Source organism: Misgurnus anguillicaudatus, chromosome 5 (assembly GCF_027580225.2).
Source record: "Misgurnus anguillicaudatus chromosome 5, ASM2758022v2, whole genome shotgun sequence".
NCBI lineage: Eukaryota > Metazoa > Chordata > Actinopteri > Cypriniformes > Cobitidae > Misgurnus > Misgurnus anguillicaudatus.
Window position 1 is genome coordinate 37,970,639 of NC_073341.2, and position 23,945 is coordinate 37,994,583.

General features: G+C 38.6%; 1 protein-coding gene across 2 annotated transcripts; it reads right to left on the reverse strand.

The window, feature by feature from the left end:
* Positions 1-3,380: 3,380 nt before the first annotated feature.
* adra1aa (adrenoceptor alpha 1Aa) lies at positions 3,381-23,209 on the reverse strand. 2 transcript variants are annotated; one of them, XM_055167910.2, is made up of 3 exons: positions 22,813-23,209; positions 14,287-15,437; positions 3,381-4,106 (listed from the first exon to the last, which is right to left on the reverse strand). In XM_055167910.2, exons 2-3 carry the CDS (start codon positions 15,188-15,190, stop codon positions 3,565-3,567), a joined length of 1,446 nt encoding a protein of 481 aa, XP_055023885.2. In that variant the 5' UTR covers positions 15,191-15,437; positions 22,813-23,209; the 3' UTR covers positions 3,381-3,564. The 2 variants fall into 2 exon arrangements, with proteins under 2 accessions (XP_055023885.2, XP_073724229.1); XM_073868128.1 differs by lacking the exon at positions 22,813-23,209 and adding an exon at positions 20,100-20,249.
* Positions 23,210-23,945: the final 736 nt, after the last annotated feature.

Consider the following 23,945-nt stretch of genomic DNA (forward strand, 5'->3'; position numbering starts at 1 on the left):
ACAGAGAAATCCGGATATGACATATAGTAAGCATGACGGGTTCTCACAGTGAGTTTTATTAACTGGGACACTCGATCGTAAATAGTCGAAAACAAAGCAGTATGATTTATTAAACATATTGGAATCACGCAAATTCCTTTTTTTGTGACAAACAAAGAACACAATAACAGAAGTGCCATTTGTTTATAAGGCATTTAGGCAACATAATAAAGTTGGTCACTTTGAGGTCTTCATCCCACGTTGATTGTTAGGATTATAAAATTGTCCATCCATACAACGTGGATATTTGTGCATCTTCCAGGAACTGTAAAAGTTGGTCCCACGGTAAAACTCGTGAATTTTTTTCGTCGTTCACGCTATGTGGAATTGTTTCGACATTGACAACATGACATGCAGGAGTTGCTGTGCGTAAGACTCAAACCGAGAACAAATGAGTTTTCTCAAAGACAGAAAGTCTTTCCGAATCATATTCAATGCAAACAACAACCCAAAGCAATTACTACAGTGCAATTTCACAAAATTGAACAATTAAGTAAACTTATCATCTGAACCCAGAGAGAAAAGGCAGAAATATAATTTTTCTTTTTTTAACATTCATCAGACGTTTCTGGTTTTTAATTTCCTTTAAGGAAAGTCTGAAATAAAGCCTGTCAATGAAAATAATTGCTGGTATTTATACTTACAATGCAGTTGATCATTTGCAAACACAACATGAGGCTTTTGTGTTTCTGCAATGCCTTCTTTTATATGATTAGTTCACCCACAAAAGAACAGACTGTATTTACGGACCCTCGTTTCGTTTAATACACTGTTATTTCAGTGTACTTTTTTCTTAAAAAAATATTTTCTTCTGCTGTAAGTTTCATTCACCGTTCTGCATAACTGGTGATCTTAAAGGTATATTCTAGGTTTATAATTTTCTTATAATCTACTCACCTCAATGTCATCCAAAATGTCTTTCTTTGTTCAGTTGAGAAGAAATTAAATTTTCCGAGGAAAACATTTTAGGATTTTAGTGGCCCTTAACAGTTTACAGTTTCAATGCCGCTTCAAAGGGCTCCAAACGATACCAGCCGAGGCATAAGGGTTTTATTTAGCAAAACAATCGTCATTTTCTAGAGATGTCTTGATACCCTTTTTCTCTTTCCAATACCAATTCCGATCCCTGAGCTCAGGGTATCGACCGATACCGTACTGATCCGATACCTGACTGTTTATACAGCTCTATATACTACTAGCCCTGTATGAATTAATATAATTATTTTACGGTGTGTGTCGGATTTATCCCTTAATAAAACATGAACAAATACATGAGCTAGAGTATTTTGATTATCTGAAATACAGTTGACAGTAATATTATTTATTTTCAAGTGAAAATGAACTTGAAATGCAGCCACAAATCTAACACTGTAAACTGAAAGGTTATTTTAGTTTTAGAATATAACTGTATAAAAACAGTCCATCAAAAAAAAATCTAGAAATATAAAACATTATGTATGAATTAAATAAGAACTGATTCTCTTTAAAACTTAAAAGTCCAAAAACAATTTTGTTAAATAAAAGGCTTGCGAAGAAGAAATGAGTTCTGATTTGCAGCGTTAGCATCAGCAAAATTATTAATTCGATTTACTCCATTTTTTTTAAGGTAAGAGGTCGCCATCAACATACTCAAGCTACATTCAAACAAAACAATTTGAAAAACAAAAAACTTTTGATTAAATGTAGCTTAAATAAATTGATTGCGACCACCAACCCCAAAAAATTTAGTAAATTGAATGAATATTTTGTAGTGTAGCCGGCATAACTAGGTCTTGTTTAAGAAAATTTTTACACATGTTTAAAGGAACAGTATGTAGGATTGTGGCCAAAACTGTTATTGCAATCACAAAACTTGTGGCTAAAACTGGTACTGCAATCACACAACAGTGGCCAATACACAACATGACAACATAAACATCAGTTGAGGGCTACAACTCAATATCCTGGCCAGACTACTGTTGTCAGTGATATAAGTATTTGAAATGAAAATGATTTCTTAATGTCTAGTGACATATCAGGGCCATTTTATGATTAATTGATATACATTTCTTACACTGTTCCTTTAAGTACTTGCCGATACCAATGCCAGAAGTTTTTGAGGTATCGGCGGCATTTCCGATACTAGTATCGGAATCAGGACAACCCTACAGTATCATTTTTGCAAAAAAAATACTTTTTAACTATAACTTTTGGTCTTGCACTAGCTGTGTGATGCACCAGTGTGACCTTACGTATAACATAAAGAATGTGTTTATCTTTTTGTGTTTAATAACATTATGTAATTTTGTGTTGATTTTGTGTTAAAATAAAACATAAGTTGTGTAAAGTAACACAAAATGTGTTGTTTCAATAATAACACAGAGATGGGTGGATTTTGGGACAGCGCATTTAGTGTGTTGTCCCAGAATCAACACTAATGTGTTGTTTTTAACACATCCGTTCTAAGAGTGCACGTCGAAAGGTCATGCATGATGTATGAAAAGCTACTGCTCCAGTGTTTACAAGTGTGGAGAAAGAGGAGCGTTCTGATGTTGTTGTATTTGGAATTTTACAAATTAACGTCTTTGTGTAAGTTTATCTCCCAAGGGTTTTTCCCTCCTAGTACTTTTTTTACTTCCCCGGCTAAAAAGTCCGGGGGGTTTTCTCCTAGGGTTTTTTTTAACCCGGTAAGGCAGCCTTCTTGGGCTTAACTTCTATACGTTACATTAGTAATACATTCGCTTTAATGTTGATTTATAGCCGCAGCAAATTTAGCTGCTTGTGCTATCGTGTATTATGTTGTGCTATCTGTCGATTTTCTGTGCTTTTCACTGCTTCTATTAATGTAAAGCTGCTTTGATACAATTACCAAATTGTGAAAAGCGCTATATAAATAAAATTGAATTGAATTGAAAAAGGTCGTTCTAGCGCGTCACAGGGCTTAGATAAGACCCTTATGCCTCGGCTGAGATCGTCTAGAGACCCTGGAAGCTGAACTGAAACCACAAAACCGTTGAGTCCACTAAAGTCCACCATATGGAAAAAAATCCTAAAATGCTTTTCCCAAACAACTGAATTTCTTCCCGACTGAACAAAGACAGACATAAACATCTTGGATGACATTGGGTTGAGTAAATTATCAGGATTTTTTTCATGAAAGTGGAGTAGTCCTTTAAAAATAAAGGTTCCTGAAAGGAATTCATTTGCTCCATAAAGATATTTTAAAGATTCAAGTTGTATGGCCTACTTTTTAGGTGCTTTCTTTATAACACAGTTGTATTATTTTAAGCGTGACACCTGTAGTCAGTATAAACAGTAGTTGTATAGAAAATAACAGCATATTGGATTGTAACAACATGAGATTGATTAAATAATGAGTGTTTATTTTTGGAGTGGCCTACAGTATTTTTTCAATGAACATCAACACAATAGCTGCAGAGACACAGATTGTCAGCTTGTATTATCCAATCTGAGACTCCATCAAGTGGCAAACGGCATCGCATGCAGCGCAAGTTCTTTTTTGAGTAATTTCCCCGGCGAGTTTATTCACACCGCATCTCCGTCTTCACACAGCGAGAGTTGATGGATTTTGATGACAGGAAGAGAGTTGTGCGTGGGCACTTCAGGCTGAGGGGAGTCTGTTCTCACAGCACAACAAGTCCTCAGCAGGTTCTTACCACACATTCCCGCCACCCTTGCTCCCACGCTCACCCCGCCGCTAACCCCCGTCGTCCCCGCGGATGAGGCTCGGGAAGGGGCCTGCCAGTCCCGACCATCCCTCGAGGATGGGCTGCGGGACAGAGCGATGGAAGAGGAGGGGCTCAGACGGGAAGGGATGTCGCGGCTCGTGAACCCAAGGGCGAGAAGTTGTGACTGGGCGTGCCGTGGGCTGTGACCCTGGTAAAGTGGATGCGAGGGCATGGATCTCTTACGGAGACAATGTGCGCCCAATACGCTGAGAAAGGCTTTCTTGAATTCCTGACTGGAGCAGGGGTAGATGATGGGGTTGATACAGCTGTTGAAATAGCCGAGCCAAAACGTTATCTTGAATACAGTGTCCGAAGGCTTGTATTTCGGGAAGATGGAACCTAGATGAATAAAAGATGCACAGGAAATGCTTGGGTTAGGATTTATAAAATCATTATACATGTTGTTGTGTGAGGGATTTGAAACATTATTTAATCATTGCAAATTAGATTTCATGAAACATTTTATAAACAAAATGTACATTTTTAAAACATCCAAAATGATTAACACATGGTAAGCTATACATTTCGAACCATGACCTTTGCTTTGCTAACACAATGCTTTACCAATTGAGCAACAGGAAAAGTTTACTGCTTTATACTGTGTACTGTATAATAAATTATAGTAATAATAGACCAATACATATATCAGCCAGGCTTAGTTGTAGTTGTATGTAATGCATGTAAACATGTAAAACGTTTACATGCAACCAAATAATCAAACAATACGATTGAGGTCAATCGGATGCAAATTTCGCGATACAATAGCATCATGCCTTTTGAAAAATTTGTTTTCATTGCCCATATCTGAAAACTCCTTAAGAACAACTTTCTCCAACTCAACTTTGTATATTTATCCAAAGATAAAGCGTGAACTCGCCGGCATTGCCAAGTCCTCTGCTTTTTGTCGAGTTCAGATTTGGACTACTGTTTAAACTGTCAACGCGGGTTGTTTTTTCTGTGGGTTAAAGATTAAAGGATTTCGTTCATTAGTTATTGGCATTTGGGCTGTGAATAGTTATTGGGATGCTTTTGGGCTAGTTTTGAATGTCCATTGGGATTGTTTTGATATGCGAATCTGGCAACCCTGGTTGTGTGCTTGCGCAGACGTTTGGTTCGCATTATATAGAATGGACATGTAAATGAACATTTTAATTCAGATTGCAACTCCTGTCCCATGATTAGCAAAGTCAAAGTCATTTTGATGGCGTTTGAGCTAACAACGACTGAATTTAATCTCTTTACGACAATACAAAAAATGTTGGGTTGTTTTTAACCCAGGGCTGGTTAACAATAGGACAGAACACATTTCTGGGATAAATCAACCCATTATTTGGGTCATTTTAACCCAGAAATGTGTTCTCTCCTATAGTTACCCAGCCCTGGGTTAAAAACAAACCAACATTTTTTAGATTGCTGTATTGTGGTAATCTTCAATCAGATTAAATTCAGTCGGTGTTAGCTCAAACACCATCAAAATGACTTTGACTTTGCTAATCATGGGACAGCAGTCGACTTAAAAAGATCAGGTACTTTTAATTTAATTTTAGCAGACACTGCATCTTGAGGTCTTTCTGTGACAAAGAGCAAATACTCATCTCTGTTCACAAAGGTGTCATGCAATGGGAAAGATTAATGAGAATTGAAATTAATAGATGAAAACCAGAAAATGAGAAAAGTTATATATAGCCAGAAAATTCTGGAAGATATAAAGATTTGTACTGCACGGTATGTCTGAAGCACTGCTCGCAACACCGGAATCTTTGCGTGACAGGACAGATAATTACGTCATGCGTCACAATGCCGGCCAAGTCTTTTTATAGCATCTGATCTCCACGCTGGAACGTTCCCCTGTTAATCAAGGTTAATAGTTTTACTCAAATTGCTGACATAAATTCAATTCAATGTGATCAGAGATCGACTCTTGGGAGAAAATAAATTGTTCAGTGGTCATAAAGGGCACAGACACAGAAGAAAGAGTTATCGATAAAACAGGCATTCTTTAACGTCATATACACCCACTTTATTTAATAGCACACTGGTCCTACAATTACCAGAAATAAAGTGTTAAAAAAGCTTACGTCAAACCTCTGTCAAAGACAAGATTAAATAACAACATTTAGCACTTCTATTACTATGACTGGGTCGAAATGCAACGTTCAATGTGACAGATGACGGAGGTCCCGCCTTCCAGTTAAAAATAACCAATCATTAATCAATAAAGACTCTGATGATTTTCTGTGGGAGGGGCTCTGTACATCTGTACAAGTCATATGAGGTGCTTGACAACTTGTGCGTTGTAGCTGAAACGACTTTTTAAAAAGGTGTTTTTTAGTGCAATTTATGCTTAAGAAACAAACATTATGGTACAGCTGATGTCAGGTTTAATTGTTGGTTAGAAAATATTAAGAGTTTGGTTCTAAAACGTGATAAATGGCATTTAACAAAAATGAGTTACTGCCAAAATCAGTATTATATCAGGTCAGTATTTAAAAGTAAATTCTTAATTTTATGCAAAATCCAATATCCGCTGTGTTATTCTGTCATCTTTTCTCCCTTTTTTCCCAAAACGCAATAAACGCCACTCCTCCTTTTCCGCAGAATGCAATAAATCCACTCAACCAATCACAGCGCACCATTCCACGCATTGTAAACAATGATGGTGGCGTGTTGAATACACGGAATCCTAGTTTTCCTCATCTTGTACTTTGTGATTAACAGGCAAACAAAAACAAAATAATACTTTGATGGCATTGCTAAACCTGTAGTTTTCTTTGACGGGGAAGAAACGTAAGCCATCAACATCTAATAATTTACGCGAGAGGCACTCGGGAGAAGGAAAATGCCGGTTGCTTGTTTTCCCGACAACATCAAGCTTCTGTCATCCTAACACATTGACCCCAGGGGATCTTAGGAAAAACTTTCCATTATTTTACACAAAGCCAACGAAAATCAAGCAGGACCAAAACATTTTACAACTGATCGCTGTCAAAAATGTTAAGCGATGAAGTATAACCGCAGCAATGACAGTGTTCTTAATATGACAAAGTAAGTGTTGATTAATGTTTAATCAGTGTATACCACTAGTAGTCAACTAAATAAATTTAACATGGCAAAGATGAATGCACATTCATATATTGATTCAATAGATTTATAGCATTTTGGGAAAAAACATGTCATTGATTTATTGCATTTTGTGGAAAAAAATCTTTGAAAATCAAATTCTGGATTTGAATTTTTAATGTTATTACTACCTAAAGATGTTATGTGAAAGTTTGTAACAGAAAATAGTGGTTTTCATCTTGTCACTTTCTGGGTATAGAAAACACGTTTTTATCCAAATTAGTCAAAATGGATTTATTGTGTTTTGGAACCAAACTCTTCATATGTAGTTTAATTGTGATTTCAGCATGCGATTTTAGAGATATCTGTCTTTTCAAGTAGATAAGACTTTAGTCTCGCATGACTAAAATAACTGCCAGGAGGGGTTGCAAAGATGGCCGCCTAATGGTGCGACTTTACTAAAGGGACTTTGCCTCAGTGTACATTGGCAGAGCTTCTGTTGCAATGAAGGAGGGTCATATCAGACAGTACCAATATAGACAGTATTGTCTCATCCCGTATCCCAGTGGAAAAAATACTGATATGTGACCCTGGACCACAATAAGGACCCATAAGTTGCACGGGTATATTTGTAGCAAGTCAACAATACTTTGAATGGGTCAAAATTATTGATTTTTATGCCAGAAATCATTAGGATATTAAGTAAAAAATAATGGTCCATGAACATATTTTGTGGTTTTCCTACTGTAAATTATATATTTATATATATATATATATATATATATATATATATATATATTAATTAAAAAAAAATGTTGTAAGTTGATGCAGTTGCTAGACTTCATTGGAACAACTTTAAAGGCGATTTTCTCAATTTAAATTGAGAATTTTTTTTAAATAGATTTTTAAATAGTTGTATCTCAGTTAAATATTGTCCTATCCTAACAAGCCATACATCAATGCATGGGAAGCTTATTTATTCAACTTCAGATGATGTATAAATCTACATTTTAAAAAAGACCCTCATGACTGGTTTTGTTGTCCAGGGTCACATATATTACCAAAACTACATATACTGCCCAAGTGTTAAAGGAACAGTATGTAGGATTGTGGCCAAAACTGGTATTGCAATCACAAAACTTGTGGCTAAAACTGGTACTGCAATCACAAAACTGGTGGCCAATACACAACATGACAACATAAACATGTTGCATATACAATGATATAAGTATATGAAATGAAAATAATTTCTTAATGTCTAGTGACATATCAGGGCCATTTTATGATTAACTGATATACATTTCTTACATACTGTTCCTTTAAATTAAAATGTTACATATGATAATGTGTCAGCTTTAGCTGTCTCAAAACAAGGTTTAAGAGCAAGCCAAGAAGGCATTACATTTCAACAACCAGTAAAAGCTAAAGAAAACACAGAGACTGACAGAGAATGGAAACACAACACAATTTAATCCATGGAGTCTAAAGTATGAGCTTAAATTGAGCTTTACATTTCTGTTACTTATTTCTAGACCTTTCTCACTATATAGTGTGTTGTAAAAACTGCATGCGGAGAGAGATATAGCTGCAGGTTACCACAACCATTATTAGAGATTGCATGTGTGTGTATGTATGTGCGTGTGTGTGTGTGTGTGTGTGTGTGTGTGTGTGTGTGTGTGTGTGTGTATAGAGCACGAATGGACGGAGAGAGAAAGAAAGAAAGAGCGTTAGATTGGCAGACAGAGAGAGACAGAAAGAAAGAGAGAAACTGATGGTTTCAAAATACATTTACATATCAGCCTCCCTGGTAAATTCCCCAATGGACCTTCAAAGTCGCAACACGTCATGATTTATAAACTGAAACACTAAATGACTATTCTGAATTCTGTACAAAAAAATAATGGATCCCACTAAATTATGCATTTAATGGAAAGTAAAATGAGAAAACAAAACACAAATTCGCACAAGCCCATAATGATAAACAAGACAAAAACAATTCTTTCTACTCAACATGATAAAACTAATCATCTACTTCCAGGGATAACATAAAGTGTTATTATAAATAAAACAATAGTGTTTATTCCTTAGGCAGTTTATTAGGTTTCATCAAAGTCCCTTTGTCCCAGCTTATTGAGGTGTCCGTTAAAGCCTGTTTACGGGACAGAAATAAATAACCATGCCATACATTCAACGCTAAATCAAGCCCGACTGAATATACACAACTGTAAAAACAATGTTGTCCTTGACGGAGAGATTGGCTGGAATGCTTCTGCTAGTCATCATTAGAAAAGGCCACTGACCGAATCTGATTCCAGTACACACAATGATCTCCGACACAGATGTCATATTACAGTCAGGCGGGAAGTGACCGGGTCATTCCCATAAAACTGTTATTCTTCGAATTTAAATCCTGTCACAGTAAGTTAGATAGACAGACAGATTGAAAGAGAGTCTTGTTGTCATAGGAAGTAGCTAGGTAACGCTGCTATCTCCGCCTGTACTTCGAATTCATGGACGATGCCGGACTTTTGTGCTGCGAATGGATGTTAGACCTACTAGCACTATGCATTATAGTTAGAAAAAGTAGATTTTCATAATATTAAAACGTTATTTTTTCTGGACTCCATGCTAAATACATGTCTGACTGTTAGAACGAACCGAAACAAAACCTAGAAAATCGCATTTTTATTTCCTGTACACCATTGCCTACAATGACGCTGATGCAGGGCTCCCCTGTTTCAAGATGGCGGCTCTATTTGACGCATTCCTTCCAATGAACTGCCGTAGCCAAGGCGACATCTAGTGTACATATCTATGGGTAGGTAGGTAGGTGGACAGACAGAAAGTCGGTGGACAGACAGGAAAAGAGAGCGAGACACAGACAGGCGAATAGACACAGACAGACAAGTACGGAGGCGAATAGACAAAAAGTCAGATGGACACACAGAGAGACAGGAAGAGAAAGAGACACATACAGGCACATAACCAGACAGACAGACAGACAGATACGTTGGCGATAGACAAAAAGTCGGACGGACAGACAGGAAGAGAAAGAGACACATACAGGCGACAGGCAGATAGATAGATAGATAGATAGATAGATAGATAGATAGATAGATAGATAGATAGATAGATAGATAGATAGATAGATAGATAGATAGATAGATAGATAGATAGATAGATAGATAGATAGGACAGACGGGAAGAGAGAGAGAGACACATACAGGCGGATAGATAGGAGACAGACAGACAGATAGGAAAATTGAGAGAGAGGTAGTTAGACAGACAGACAAGGCAGATAGACAGGCGGAAAGACACGGATGGGTGGATGGACGAGCGGACGGACGGACAGACAGACAGATGGATAGACAGAAAGTCGGAAAGACAGACAGGAAAAGAGAGAGACACATACAAGCACATAGACAGACAGACAAGAGAAGAAAGAGAGAGGCAGATAGACAGGCGGAAAGACACAGATAGATAGATGGATGGATGGATGGATGGATGGATGGATGGATGGATGGATGGATGGATGGATGGATAGATAAAAGGATAGACAGGCAGGCAGATAGACAGAAAGTCGGAAGGACATACGGGAAGAAAGAGAGAGACACATACAGGCGGATAGATAGCAGACAGACAGACAGACAGATAGGAAAAGAGAGAGAGGGGGAGTTAGACAGACTGACAGACAGGCGGAAAGACACAGATGGATGGATGGATGGATGGATGGATGGATGGATGGACAAGCGGAGAGACAGACAGATGGATATACGGATATACAGATAGTCGGAAAGACAGACAGGAAGAGAAAGAGACACATATAAGCACAAAGACAGACAGACAGGAGAAGAAAGAGAGAGGCAGATAGACAGGCGGGAGGACACAGATGGATAGTTAGATAGATATACAGACAAACAGGTAGGCAGATAGACAGCAAGTCGGAAGGACAGACAGACAGGAAGAGATAGATAGATAGATAGATAGATAGATAGATAGAAAGATAGATAGATAGATAGATAGACAGACAGACAGACAGACAGACAGACAGACAGACAGACAGACAGACAGAGAGAGAGAGAGAGAGAGAGAGAGAGAGAGAGAGAGAGAGAGAGAGAGAGGCAGAAACACACAAATAGCTAGATAAATAAATAGATATACAGACAGACAGGTTTTCGGATAGACAGAAAGTCGGAAGGACAGACAGACAGGAAGGGAGAGAGAGAGAGACATACAGGCAGATAGATAGACCGACAGACAGACAGACAGATAGACAGACAGACAGAGAGAGAGGCAGATAGACAGGCAGAAACACACAAATAGATAGATAAATAAATAGATATACAGACAGACAGACAGACAGGTATTCGGATAGACAGAAAGTCGGAAGGACAGACAGACAGGAAGAGAGAGAGAGGGGGAGAGACACATACAGACAGACAGACAGACAGATAGGAGAAGATAGAGAGAGGCAGATAGATAGACAGACAGACAGACAGAAAGACACAGATAGATAGATAAATAGATAGACACACAGACAGAGAAACAAACAAACAGGTAGGCGGATAGAAAGTCGGATGGATGGATGGATGGACAGACTGATAGACAGACAGGAAGAGAAAAAGACACAGATAGATGGATGTATAGACAGAAAGATTTGCCTCTGCCTATTTTTTTTTCATGTCCACTGGTCTTAATATTAGGTGTAATATAATATTAAACATTTGGAGAAACTGATGCCCATTATTTATTAAAGTGTCATAGAGCCCTGCTGTATCTTTGGTCAATTTTTCCATCCAGTATACAACCGCTTCCAAAAATACAGGGTGACTAAGCTGGTTTTTATAATATCCTTTCTTATTCAGCCTGATCTGTCAGTAGATCTCACCTCATTTCCCATGTGTCCCTGGGTATGAGCAAAGGGGACGAGAGACTGACAGTCTATATGGAAATTTAAATATTTCTGGAAACCCTCATTAGCTGAAGGCTTATGGTACCGTCACAGTGCCACCAACTACTGCCTGAAATACAAACAGTGCTTTGGTCACACAAGTCGGCATGAATCCTAACAAGCTCCAAAACCCACAGTGACACCAACAGCTAATTTAAAACAGTAGCAATGGTTTCCAAACGAATACAGTGTTTATTCATACTGTGAAAGCCATGATAAGTTATACCTCATCCTAAAGCATGAATAATAAAGTACAAATATGAGTGTTTTATCAAAAAAAAAAAATCTTGCCTCTGGCTGGCATCACTTCAATGGCTGTTATAGTGAATGCCTTCTACATGGTTTTTGAATTAACCAATGTGTTTATGCAATTTTAGCACGTTGACTGTAACACCAGATGTTTCTGGTCAAATAGGCATGAAAAGTCATTTTTCTCCAGCGCTGCTGCTGCATTAAAACCATTGAGGGATCACTGGAAGATTTAAAAGAAGGAAAGTCTGTGTGAAGGGAAAATTCTTCATCGTAATACCCACATTTGTCAGATAAATCCCATCAATATAACACCATGTGTGTTTCTGCCTCTCAGTGTTTATATGAAGCCCTGAGTGTTTTTACGCCTGACATCCACCAGTTTCTCAGATTTAAAAGAAAGACTGTAATTATTAACAAAACAACTACTTTGTTGTTTTAATTATTATGCACTGAACCGAGACTTCAGTGTGGGTAAACAAGAAATCGAGTGAGATTGTCATGCATGCATTTAAAAATCCCAGTAGCCAGTATAACATTAAGCTTTCCTATTAAAAGTTAAGTTTTATTAAGTTAATGTCAATGATTCCCTTGAGTTTTATGTGATATGCCATTTAATTCTCCAGTTGAATTAATTAGCAAGTGTTTTAAGTTTGTACAAATCATGTTTCATAGTCAACAAAAAATACAGACTCAAACTATACATTACACACAGCGATTTGTTGCCATTGGGTTTCCAGTAACGGGACACTTCTTTTCTCCATGACCAAATATACTCACATATTTCTGTTTAACTCAGACTAACCTTGAACTAAAAGGTCAACACACAAGAGCCTTGTTGCATGGATGGGAAATCTAATAACTGCTATATTTCATATCTAGGGTACCGAGGAGCTTGCTATGTGATTACAAGAATTACAGATCGTTCTGACTCTGTGAAACTCATCTCTGGAGCCAAACATATTGTGTAAATTTGTCCCCGTTGTCTCCAGAAACTCACTAAGGAAGGTTTAAACAAACATCGTTTCAACCGTTGGCACAACAGCCCTGCTGAAAAAAACAGCTTTGCTCTCCGAGCCAAGAGACCAGCAAACTATAGTACATTAGGTTGGTTGTTGTTTCTTTCCTCTTGCATGGAAACATGTGTTGCACTAAAAGATTTATGTCCACAAGCAAATCAAATCTCTTGACCTGGACACAAACACAAGAGCACGCATGCTAATAACCAGCCTGGATCTAAATTGTTTACTCATCTTTACGATTATCCACATTGTTGCATTCACACACAGTCATTATTTTCTCATCTATCATGTCATTTAAAAGCACTTCATTTCCAACATTCAGATGGCAAAGCTCAAACTGCCCTTGTTTTTTGTTTGCATGTGTAGTTTATAACTTACAAATCGAAAATAAGTTTACAAATAAAAAGAAAATGAGAAGAGGCCATTCACGCACGTAGACCGTTAACAATGCAGGTCAGTCCAAATAACGTGTACATGCTTTCTACAGCAAGGAACCGGGCCAGGCTTTAGAATAAAATGATTTCTATCCTATAGCCGTCTCATTAAGAATTACAATTTTCTTTCATAACAGCTAACTTAAAAAAAAGTACTTTGTTAAATATCGTGAGCATCTTGAAGTTTCTCTGGGTATTTTCTTACTATTCAGTCCCTCCAGAAAAACGCGATTATGCGATCACCAAAGTCCACATATTTATGCAGGGGCCGCATTTTTTAAATAAGCCACACTTTTGCCGCACAAATTGCAGATTTCTGCTCGCAAAATATGCGGGGCTTGCATGATTTCATGATCTCCGCATTTTCGTAGCAAAAAGTCATATATCTTAGCAAAAAGGAAAAAATTGTTGCATTTACTTCACACATGCGCAGCCATGTCCCCTGTTGTCATGGGAATGTTAGGAAGTGACGTAATTACGCGACGTGAACATCAATGAAAAGCTGCAAACTGTTTTTGCAAGATCACGCAATTTCATCGCATAAAATTGCATAAATATCCCGCATATTCCATTTTTTTTAATGTGCCGCAAGATTAAGGATTTTTGCCCGCAACAATCACAAAAAAACTCCACGTTTTTCTGGAAGGACTGACTATTAAGGGTACTCAAAGGTTCTTGTAGCTCTGTTGGAAGAACATTGCGTTAGCAGTGCAGAAGGTTGTGGGTTCGATTCCCAGAGAACACACATACATATAAAAAAATCGAATGCATAAATGTAAAAAAAAATGTAAAAAGACACTCACCAATAGGAAGAACCAAGAAGAACGGAAGCCAGCACAGGACAAAGCATCCAACCACGATGCCCAGAGTCTTAGCTGCCTTTTTTTCACGTGAGAACTTGAGGAGACGCAGAGCGAAGTGTGTCCTGTTTCGCAACGTCTCGTCCTCAGAAGCCGTGATGTTACCACGATGTATCCTCAGGGTTACAACCTCAGAGGCGAGATCTGATTTTTCAGTTTTCTGTCCACTTATCAGTACACGCGTCTCTCTCCTCGCCACCACATACACACGGCAGTACATGGACAGGATGACCACCAGCGGGAGGTAGAAGGACCCAAATGCTGAGAAGATGGCATAGCCTGGTTCCTGTGTTATCTTGCATATGGACTCGTCCTTCGGCGCTGGTTCCTTCCAGCCAAATAGAGGCCCGATAGAAATGGTGATGGACAGTGCCCACAGCGCAACCAACGCCAGCAACGCCCGCCGCTCCGTCATAATCGAAGGGTACTGCAGAGGATAACTAACACCGATGCATCGGTCCACCGAAATCACACACAGGCTCATGATAGATGCCGTGCAGCAAAGAACATCCATGGCCGCCCATACGTCACAGAAGGGCCGACCGAAGACCCAACGGCCCAGCATCTCGAAGATGGCAGAGAATGGAAGAACCGTCAAACTTAGCAAAAGGTCTGCTACTGCCAAATTCACAATAAAGTAATGGGTAACCGTGCGTAGATTACGATGGCAAACCACAGAGAGGATAACCAAGATGTTGCCCAGAACTCCAAAAACAATGAAGACTGCCAACACAATGCCCAACGCTACAGCCTTCATAACATTCAGCTCTGGGATGAGAACCTGGCTGCAGTTGGTGCAGTTGTCAGAAAAAGATTCAGGGGTCATGTTGTCTTTTAGGGGAACCATCTGCTCAAGATACTGTTCAAGAAGGATACTTCTGCTATGTGGTATCCGGTGATGGCCTCAGTTTAGTTCGTACCTTAATATTGGATTCTCTCCAGCGGTCCGAGAAATGGTCGAAACCGGTACTGCGTTGGCCGTGATACAAGGACATTGGAGCATTTCCACTGAGGCATCCATCTGCCAGAGAATGTAATGAAATTTTGCGTCTCTCCTAGATGAACTTTTAATGATCTGCCTTTTTGGAAAATAGCTGTGGGAGCAAAAATAAACAACACAAACTTAACATACTGTACTGTTAGAAAGTCAGATATTCTGTCAGGAAAATCATAAATTGTAGGAGATTGCTTTGGCATGCTCATAACCGTTTGCAGCTGGTGAGTCGGATTGAACAAAACAAAAACAGATCAGATTGAGAGAAAAAAAATGGTATGATCTAATACGGTACAAGCCGAATTTGGCTGTAAGGTATTGTAATTTCATCTGTACAGATGATCTGTCTCCGATGCATCGATGGATCCGTGGTATGAAGATGTTAACAGCTTAATTACCTCTCTACACCTGTTAATCTCTTCACAGGTTCATAAAGCTCTTAATGTCATTGATGTCGAGCAAATAATAAGGACAAAGTTAAAAGCTTTATCGCATGCGATGAGCCAATTTTTTGATGGATCTGATCATGAAGCACCTGTGCGGGTTTCGTTTGAAAACTGTAAAACAGAGAGAAAATTTATTAAAGCTGGCCTTTATCAACGTACCAATTTCATTCATCAGACATCATCCAACAATTTCTCTGTTTTTCGCTATTTATTCATGCATGCAAATTAAGTGTGAAATTATTTCTCTTGAGAACGACAGACAAGGGCATGACATTAAATTATGAGCTAGTTTCAGTGGATATTGTTTAACACGTTCATTCATTTATAGTACATCGAACACAAGCGCCGTGATAATGGATTGCTCTCTGTGGATTCCATTCACATCTAATGCTATTCTGATGGGTTCTATTAAGGTTTTCCTTTGGAGCGATTAATTTATCACGTCAAACACAAGACCAATGCGGATAAAATAAAATAAACGGTCATTCGGTTCTTATGCATCTCTAATAGAGTCACTATCTAGTAAGCACAAATCACATTAAAAGCTGTTCAGGAGGTTCCGCCGTAATTTCAAAATCTATCCGAGATTGTACTGCCAATGCAGTTCTCCTGAATAAAAATTATGTACGATGATTTTTCATCTGGGTGAACCTAACTTTTCTTTCAAATCCTGGCTGGCCATCCATGCATGGATTTAATTGTATGTCACTTATGTCTTAGATTACTGATTTATTATTTACCTAACCCCATCATAGAGATTTAGACCGACAAGTCCCCCAGAAGACTTATTTTTATCTACACAGGACAACAACGAAGAACCTCTCACAAGCATTTTAACAAGATCGTGTCCTGTAAAAAAAGCAGACTTTTTTCTTCACAGTAGTAAAAAAATGCACCTACTGTGGGAAAACACAAGGCTGCCTTGTATTTTTTTCAGTTTCAAGCTCTCTAATTCCCCTTCAATCAAGCCTAATTCTTATGCTTGCGAAAAGAAAAAAGCCGGCCAAAACATATTTAAACTTCAAATGCTTTCAGGCAAATCTGTCGGCTGCCAAACAAAATTAATTTTTTCCTGTTGATATAAAACGTATTGCTTTGTTTTCTTTATTTTTTGACATTTCTGCCTTCCTGACCTTCAGAAATTGTTTTCTGGCAGTTTTTTACTTTAACAAATGTTCTGACACAATACCTGACAGAATGAGACGGATGGGAAAATGTAAATTTTTTGCTCTGTCTGCTGCATCTATTTTTAATGCCGTCAAAATGATTTTCAACCATGCAAACTACCGTACCAGCAGGGACACGTGAAATTTGCGGACACATTCTCGAACTGTATGCGCACGCTTCGGTTTATTCTGATAAAGATGATTTTTTTTCCCCATTACTATAGCATTATTTCTCCAGATTGACATTAATTGCATCTAATGAGATTGCCCAGCAGCCGTTTCCGAGTCTATCAATTTACTTTGAAAGGCGAAATGCGTGCGAGATTAACACTCCCACTCTCGTGTTTCCGACATCAGTCGAAATATTGATCGGATTTCCAGCGTAATGAGACGCAGAGGTGACTTCTGCACTGGCTGGACAACACAGAAGTGTTAGGAAACTAAATGACTCGACGCTCAACTGGGAATTGTGCTTTAGAAAACAGGACCTGTTAGGTTGGTGGTGACGCACACAAACACACGTAAGGTTTTAACGTTTGCTGGGTCTGATACTACAGTGTATTAGATTTAATTTTACATTATCTGTAAATAGAATTAAACATCATTTTCACAACTTAAATGCAAAAAGCATAAAATGCATTGTGGGATACATTACATTTACGCATTTGGTAATCCAAAGCAATTTACAGAACATTAGGTAGGTCGGCTATACATTTTTTATCAATATGTGTGTTCCCTGGGTTCGAACCCATGACCTTTTGCGCTGCTAATGCTATGCTATACCACTGAGCTATACAGGAACATAGTTTATACTACGGAAATGGAAAGATGAGGATGGTGGTATGAAAATAGACACATGTTAAAAATCTGGATTGCATGAAAACCGCTCTATTACAGTATATTATTGGGTAGTATTATTTCTCTCTTTACTCGCATGGCTATTGTAAAAGTTATTAAAACAAACTTGTCTGCTAACATGCAATGTTGAGTCACTCACTATAAAACCAGGGACATTTATTAAAAGTACATTTATTTGTTTATTTGTAAATTCCCCGTCACACTATCTTCCTTTCGCTTGGACATTCATTTCCTCTCTGCCTCCTCTTTAAACACAACTTCCATTCTTTCCTTTTGTACGCCCAGTCGCTAGAAACCGAATCTCTTTTATGGTTCACCAGTCGCAGCGTGTTAATAAAAGTCCAACGACAGAGATCGCCGAGTTCGGCTTGCACGCAGCGGTCTCTGATCTCCCCACCACGACATCAACCGGTGTCTGACCTTTGGGCTCTCCGGTGTGCAAGTGAAACTCCACGCTGACACGCCAGCTGCTCTGAACCTCAGCTGGCTGAGCCCTCCTGCCTGCTTAAACACCATCTCTCCTAAGCTCCTATCAACCATCTTCAATAGCAGCTCACTTCAGTTGGGTTATACATAATAAAACACACCATATGATCTGATCTGTCTTGCTTAAAAGACTCTTCAAATTGCCTACTGGCGCTCCAAAGCATTTGTTGTGTTGGTCCTCCAGCAAACGGTAAATAAAAGTGACAGCCAGATTATCTTCACAAACATTAGGAAGAGACCGTGAGGTTTGCCAGACTGGCACCCACATGGCGGTTCACATAAAACTACCAAATCTCAGCAATTCAGTGAGAGGTAGAAAGTAACTGTCTGGTCTTGTGAGGGTTATACAGCCTAAACGAATTAGCCTCAAATTCTGCCATCACTTACTCGCCCTCATTTCATTTTAAGCACGTATGCTGTTTTGTAAAGAAAATCAGATGTTTAAAGAATATTTATACAGCTCTTTTTTCTACAGTGTACTCGGTGACCATGACTGTCCAATAACTGTAACCTCGTGAAAAAACATAAATGAGTCCTACTTACATCTGCAGTGCAGACACTAAATGCAAAATCTTCTCATTTATTCTTGACCAAAGCGTTTAAACGCCGCTAAAAATGCCAGGCAGATGCTTAGGGGTTGTGCACACCAATACTTTTAAATGTGTCTGAAAATGCCTGGAGGACGCCGAATGCCATCTGTTTTTCAGCTGAGCACCAGCTTTCTTCAGCCGAGCACTTTGGTAGCTCTGATACTTGAGCTGTGAGCCGGTTGGTTGTCGTGATACTTGTCCCGCCCCTCCTTCACTGTGATTGGACAGCCGTGTGAGAACTGACATTGACGAGCGGAGCTTTTCACCCAAAGTTGAATATTTTTCAACTCTTGGCGCGGAAAAACCACAGAGCGCCGGTTTTCAGTGAAGAGGAAAACCGCTAGCTGCTGGCCTTTTTGAAAAACGCTGAGCTTCCATTGGAAACAATTGAAAACATGCGCCGGCCGCGGGCGTAAAAGCTTTGGTGTGCACGCCCCCTTACTGTAGGCGCTTGCAAGCTTTTTTAGCCGAGCACTTTTGTTGCCATTATACTTCTGCTGTTGTTGAAAGATGCGCTGGTTGGTTGTTGTGATATTTGTTCCGCCCTTTCTCCACTATGATTGGACGGCTGAGTGAGAAGTGACATTGACGAGCTGAGCGCTTCACGCAAAGTTGAAAATTTTTCAACTCTCAGCGCCGAGCACGAAAAAACGCAAAGAGCCGACGCTCAGACAAAATTCATTTTTGAAAAGCGCGGCACTTCCATTGGACACAATTGTTAACATACGCCAGTGTAAACGCTTTGGTGTGCACGCCCCTTAATGCATGAGTCATGTTAAATACTTTCACAATGATTTTATGGTGACTGAGGGGTCACTGTGACCGATTACAACCCACAGACAATTTTAACAATTAGCATCGCTAATACAAATGAATGTTTTAAATATTGAAGCAAAGATTGCGCTTTCCTATGAACAGCTCTGAACGGCAGATTCATCCGCGGTGATGCACAATGATGGCCTCTCTATAGCCATCTCTGTTTGAACTAAAGAATTGCAGTTATTTGCGGAGTATGTTTCAAATACAGAAAATGACTCTGTAAATAACTGCAGTTTTATAGTTCAAACACAGATGGCGATAGAGAGGCCATCATTGTGCATGACCGCGGATGAATCTGCCGTTCAGAGCTGTTCATAGGAAAGCGTAATCTTTGCTTCAATATTTAAAACATTCAGATGTTGATATGTCCCATAAAGAATGCTGGTAATTTACTCACCCCCATGCTTTTCTTTCTTCAGTCGAAAATAAAAAAAATTAAGGAAAACATTCCAGGATTTTTCTTCATATAGTGGAATTTCTGCTGTTTCAATGAGGCTTTAAAGGGCTTTAAACCAGTGGTGGGAAACCATGGTCCTGGAGAGCCACTATCATGCAGAGTGTTTAATTAAACACACCTGAAAAATCAAATTCAAGTCTTCAGGATTACTTTGAAATGAAATTCAGGTGTGTTTGGTTAGGGTTGTAACTAAACTCTGCAGGACAGTGGCCCTCCAGGACCCAGGGTTCCCCACTTCTGCTTTAAACGATCCCAACCTGGGGCATAGGGATCTTTTCTAGCAAAACTATCTACATTTTTGCCCCCCCCCCAAAAAAAATATTGTTTTCTTTTAAACCACATTTTCTCATCCTGCAATAGCTGTGTCATGTGCCAGCGCGACCTTACATATTACGTAATTACGTCGAAAGGTCACGCATTTTATATAGTATCGCATACGTCATGCGTGACCTTTCGACGTAACCATCTTGAATGATGTGGGTTGAGTAAATTACCAGAATTCTTTTTTTATTAAAGTGGAGTGATCTTTTAACAACAGATGATTCCCCCCAGATGTATTAACGTAATAAATGTACATATTTACTGTACATGGTGTTCCCCAGATGATCGTCATTTTACAGATCAAATGGCTCCTTCTAGATTTAAAGTTTAAAATCTAAGCAACTGCTGTATAAACAAGATGAAAACGCACATGCATGTGATGAAGTAGCCGGGTCCTCTTCTTTCCGTTTACGGATGTATGAGATGAAATACTTTTTAACATTTTTTCCCACGAAAATGGCCACTCAAATTATAAATCATTATTATAAGCATACTATTGTGAATCGGGTTAAGGTAAGAAGAAGATGTTCTACTTGATTTTTTGTTCAATTAGTTACAGGTTGCAGCTCTATGAATAAACCAGTCCAATTTTAAATTAATAAATAAATAAACAGATAATGATTTTAACAGTTATCAACAATGTACATCTTTTGTGAAACAAATTTGCAATAATACCATGTACTCTTAACGTTTTCATGTCTTCACTGATATGCATTTACTTTGCAACAAAGCAAACTTGTGAAAAGTGCTTTAGAAACCGACTCGAATCGAACTGTAAGCTGATGCTGTACGGACCTGCATTAAGTTTAACATTTGTCTTGTTGCGTTCCACCGAAAAAACAACAGCATTATCCTTTTGACCAGGACTTCTGAGGAGTCTCTGTTTATTAACAAATAGTCAGGAAGACAGGATGAACCGCAGGCAGTTTGAAAGTCACTCATCAGACACACTCCATCAGTTCAGTTTCAGCTTCACGGACCCTTGGTGGCTCCGGGGCCACACTCCGTCTCTCAGACGGAGATTAAATCACAATTATTGGTCTTCTTCACCTAGTACTTATCACATCCCCGCAGCGGCACGCAATAACCAGAGCTGCAGCGCTCTGTCTGTAATCACCAAAGCCGTCTGTGAAATTAATAGAAACGGTTGACTTCTTTTACATAAAGAGAGGTAAATATTTAGGCTTCACCGCTGGAAGGTAATGCCTGTTGAAGCTTGCAAATGCACAGGTTCCTAAGAGGCAGAAATGAATTCCATCAGTGGCCCGAATGACACTGAAGCCGCTTTGTTTATGCATCATCAAAGCACTGAGACCACGGCACATGATGGAGAGGTCATGCGGACAGTGCAGCGTCTCTCCTGATTAAAAGCTCAGGTCTTCGCCTTTCTAGAACATTCAGGAGCAGAGGAGCGGCGATGCTGAGTGACTGTGATGAGCACATATTATTCTGTTCTCTCTGCCACGTCAAAGAGAAAATATGAGAGATTACAAAAAACTGAAACCAAGAAAATGTCCTGTAGATGTCCAACAAAAAATTGATCTTGAACTAACTCACTGTGTACATTTGGAAACTGTTTGAAATTAAAAACAGCTTATAGATGCATTCTGACTATTATTTAAAAAAACATATTCGATCAAATATAAATATTGACAAAAAAAGTCAAAATGGATAAAAGCATAAATGTAAAATATAAGTTTTTCTGTCCTGATTTACTTAAATACATAATAAAAAAGATTGGATGTGTTACGCATCAATTACCAATTTTAATATTAATTAGAAACTAATCCAAATAAAACATTGTTAAACTTAGTGCATTAACTATATGTTGACCATGTGAAATACAATAATATATTTGTATGCAAATCAACATCATCCTTTTTATATGTACAATTCTTATTTTGAGAAAAAAATATACCACAGAGTTTAGATTTTTTTCCTGTTGAACAGATTGGAAACAGATGTGCTGTGGACCTTCAAGGTTATGATCAAACTAATTTTGGTAAATTCAATTTTAGAGGAAAGTAACCTTTTCAGCCTGCCCATCACGCGTAAATCATACTGACAGCAGGGAAAGGACGCAGAAAACACACAGTTGATCAATGCACTACATCAGTATGCACCAAACACATCCTCAGAATCAGCAACACAGGCTCTTATTTATCCTAAAATTCGGAAACATCCTATATATATAGTTATTTCTACAAATCCACTAAAACCACCTCTTTAAAATGCCATGCACTACAATTTAACCCATCGATCTTCGTGCGTAAGTTTGTGAACATGCATGATGATTGCATGTTCAAAACACATACGTGGTATCATCACTCACCTCAGTTTCACGGTATGCATGGAAGAACTCCGATGCTCCGATGTTTGGAGCAGAAGGGGACGCGCGTCCTCGCGTGTCTCTCCGTCCTCTGTGATTGCTTTGAAAACGGCAGAGCTCAAGTTCAGCGAGTCAAGTGCACTTTTGTGTTTTCACACACGCATATAAATCGAGCGATGCTCGGGACATCAGTATTTCTCAGAGGAGAGTGACTGTGAAATGAGTCATGGCTCCCCACGACGCGCGCACCGCGCCGCCTCCTTTACGCACAAACTTTGGTGCTGCGCTCTGGGCATGTGGACGTGGCCAATGCTGCTCATCACTTCTAAGGTAAATGAATCAACTGGTGACGCGGTGTGTGGTTAAAATAGCTCGCAGCGTACACTGCTGTGTGAGAAAATAGACGGGAACGCGTTTAACGGGTGAGGCGGATGGCGTTTACAGGGGGAGGGGTTTGATGGGGGGTGATATAATTGTCACACTTTTCTCTAGCAAATGTACTTTAGGCATTATTTTCAGTTTTGTCCAGACTGTGGACACATAAAAAGTATTATAAAAATGATGCCTTCAGTAGGTGACTAATAACAAGCAGGTTTCTGGTTCTATCTAATTGAATATAGCCAATGCTTAGTATTCAAGCTTGTTGATTGTTGATGCTTTTAAATGATTTTAAATAAAAAGCAATATATTGTTAATAAATAAAGAAAAAAGTAGACACTTAATTTGTATAAGTGTAAAGTAGTGTAACACATACAGTGGTCACTCTTTACTAATAAACTTGAAGGAAATTTATTCACAAAAATGTATCTTCACACCAACAGGTACTGTAAAAAAATAGTTGCACAAAATATCTTTGAAAGCTCTAGCATTATTTGTTTGTAAATGTCAATTGCTTTCATATATGTTGGTATTGAATGTGATGACATTTAGACATTTTAATAAGATCAATGTGTCCCAATGTATATAAAAACAAATACAACATGTTGGGACAACTGTGCTTTAATAAAAAATAGCAATTGAACTTTTCCGCTTATTGCCATAAGACGACAACATAACAATTGATAACATTACCTTGTTTTTTAAATGTACATTAATGCATTTATCCAAAGTGCATTTTAAAAATAGGAATTTGTGCT

Bases quoted from the DNA above. Each gene is read 5' to 3' on its own strand.
- adra1aa (XM_055167910.2), bottom strand. From the start codon at position 15,190: ATGGTTCCCCTAAAAGACAACATGACCCCTGAATCTTTTTCTGACAAC. The intron at 4,107-14,286 runs GTGAGTGTCTTT...TTATTCATCTAG, and splicing joins CTTCTTGGTTCTTCCTATTG to GTTCCATCTTCCCGAAATAC.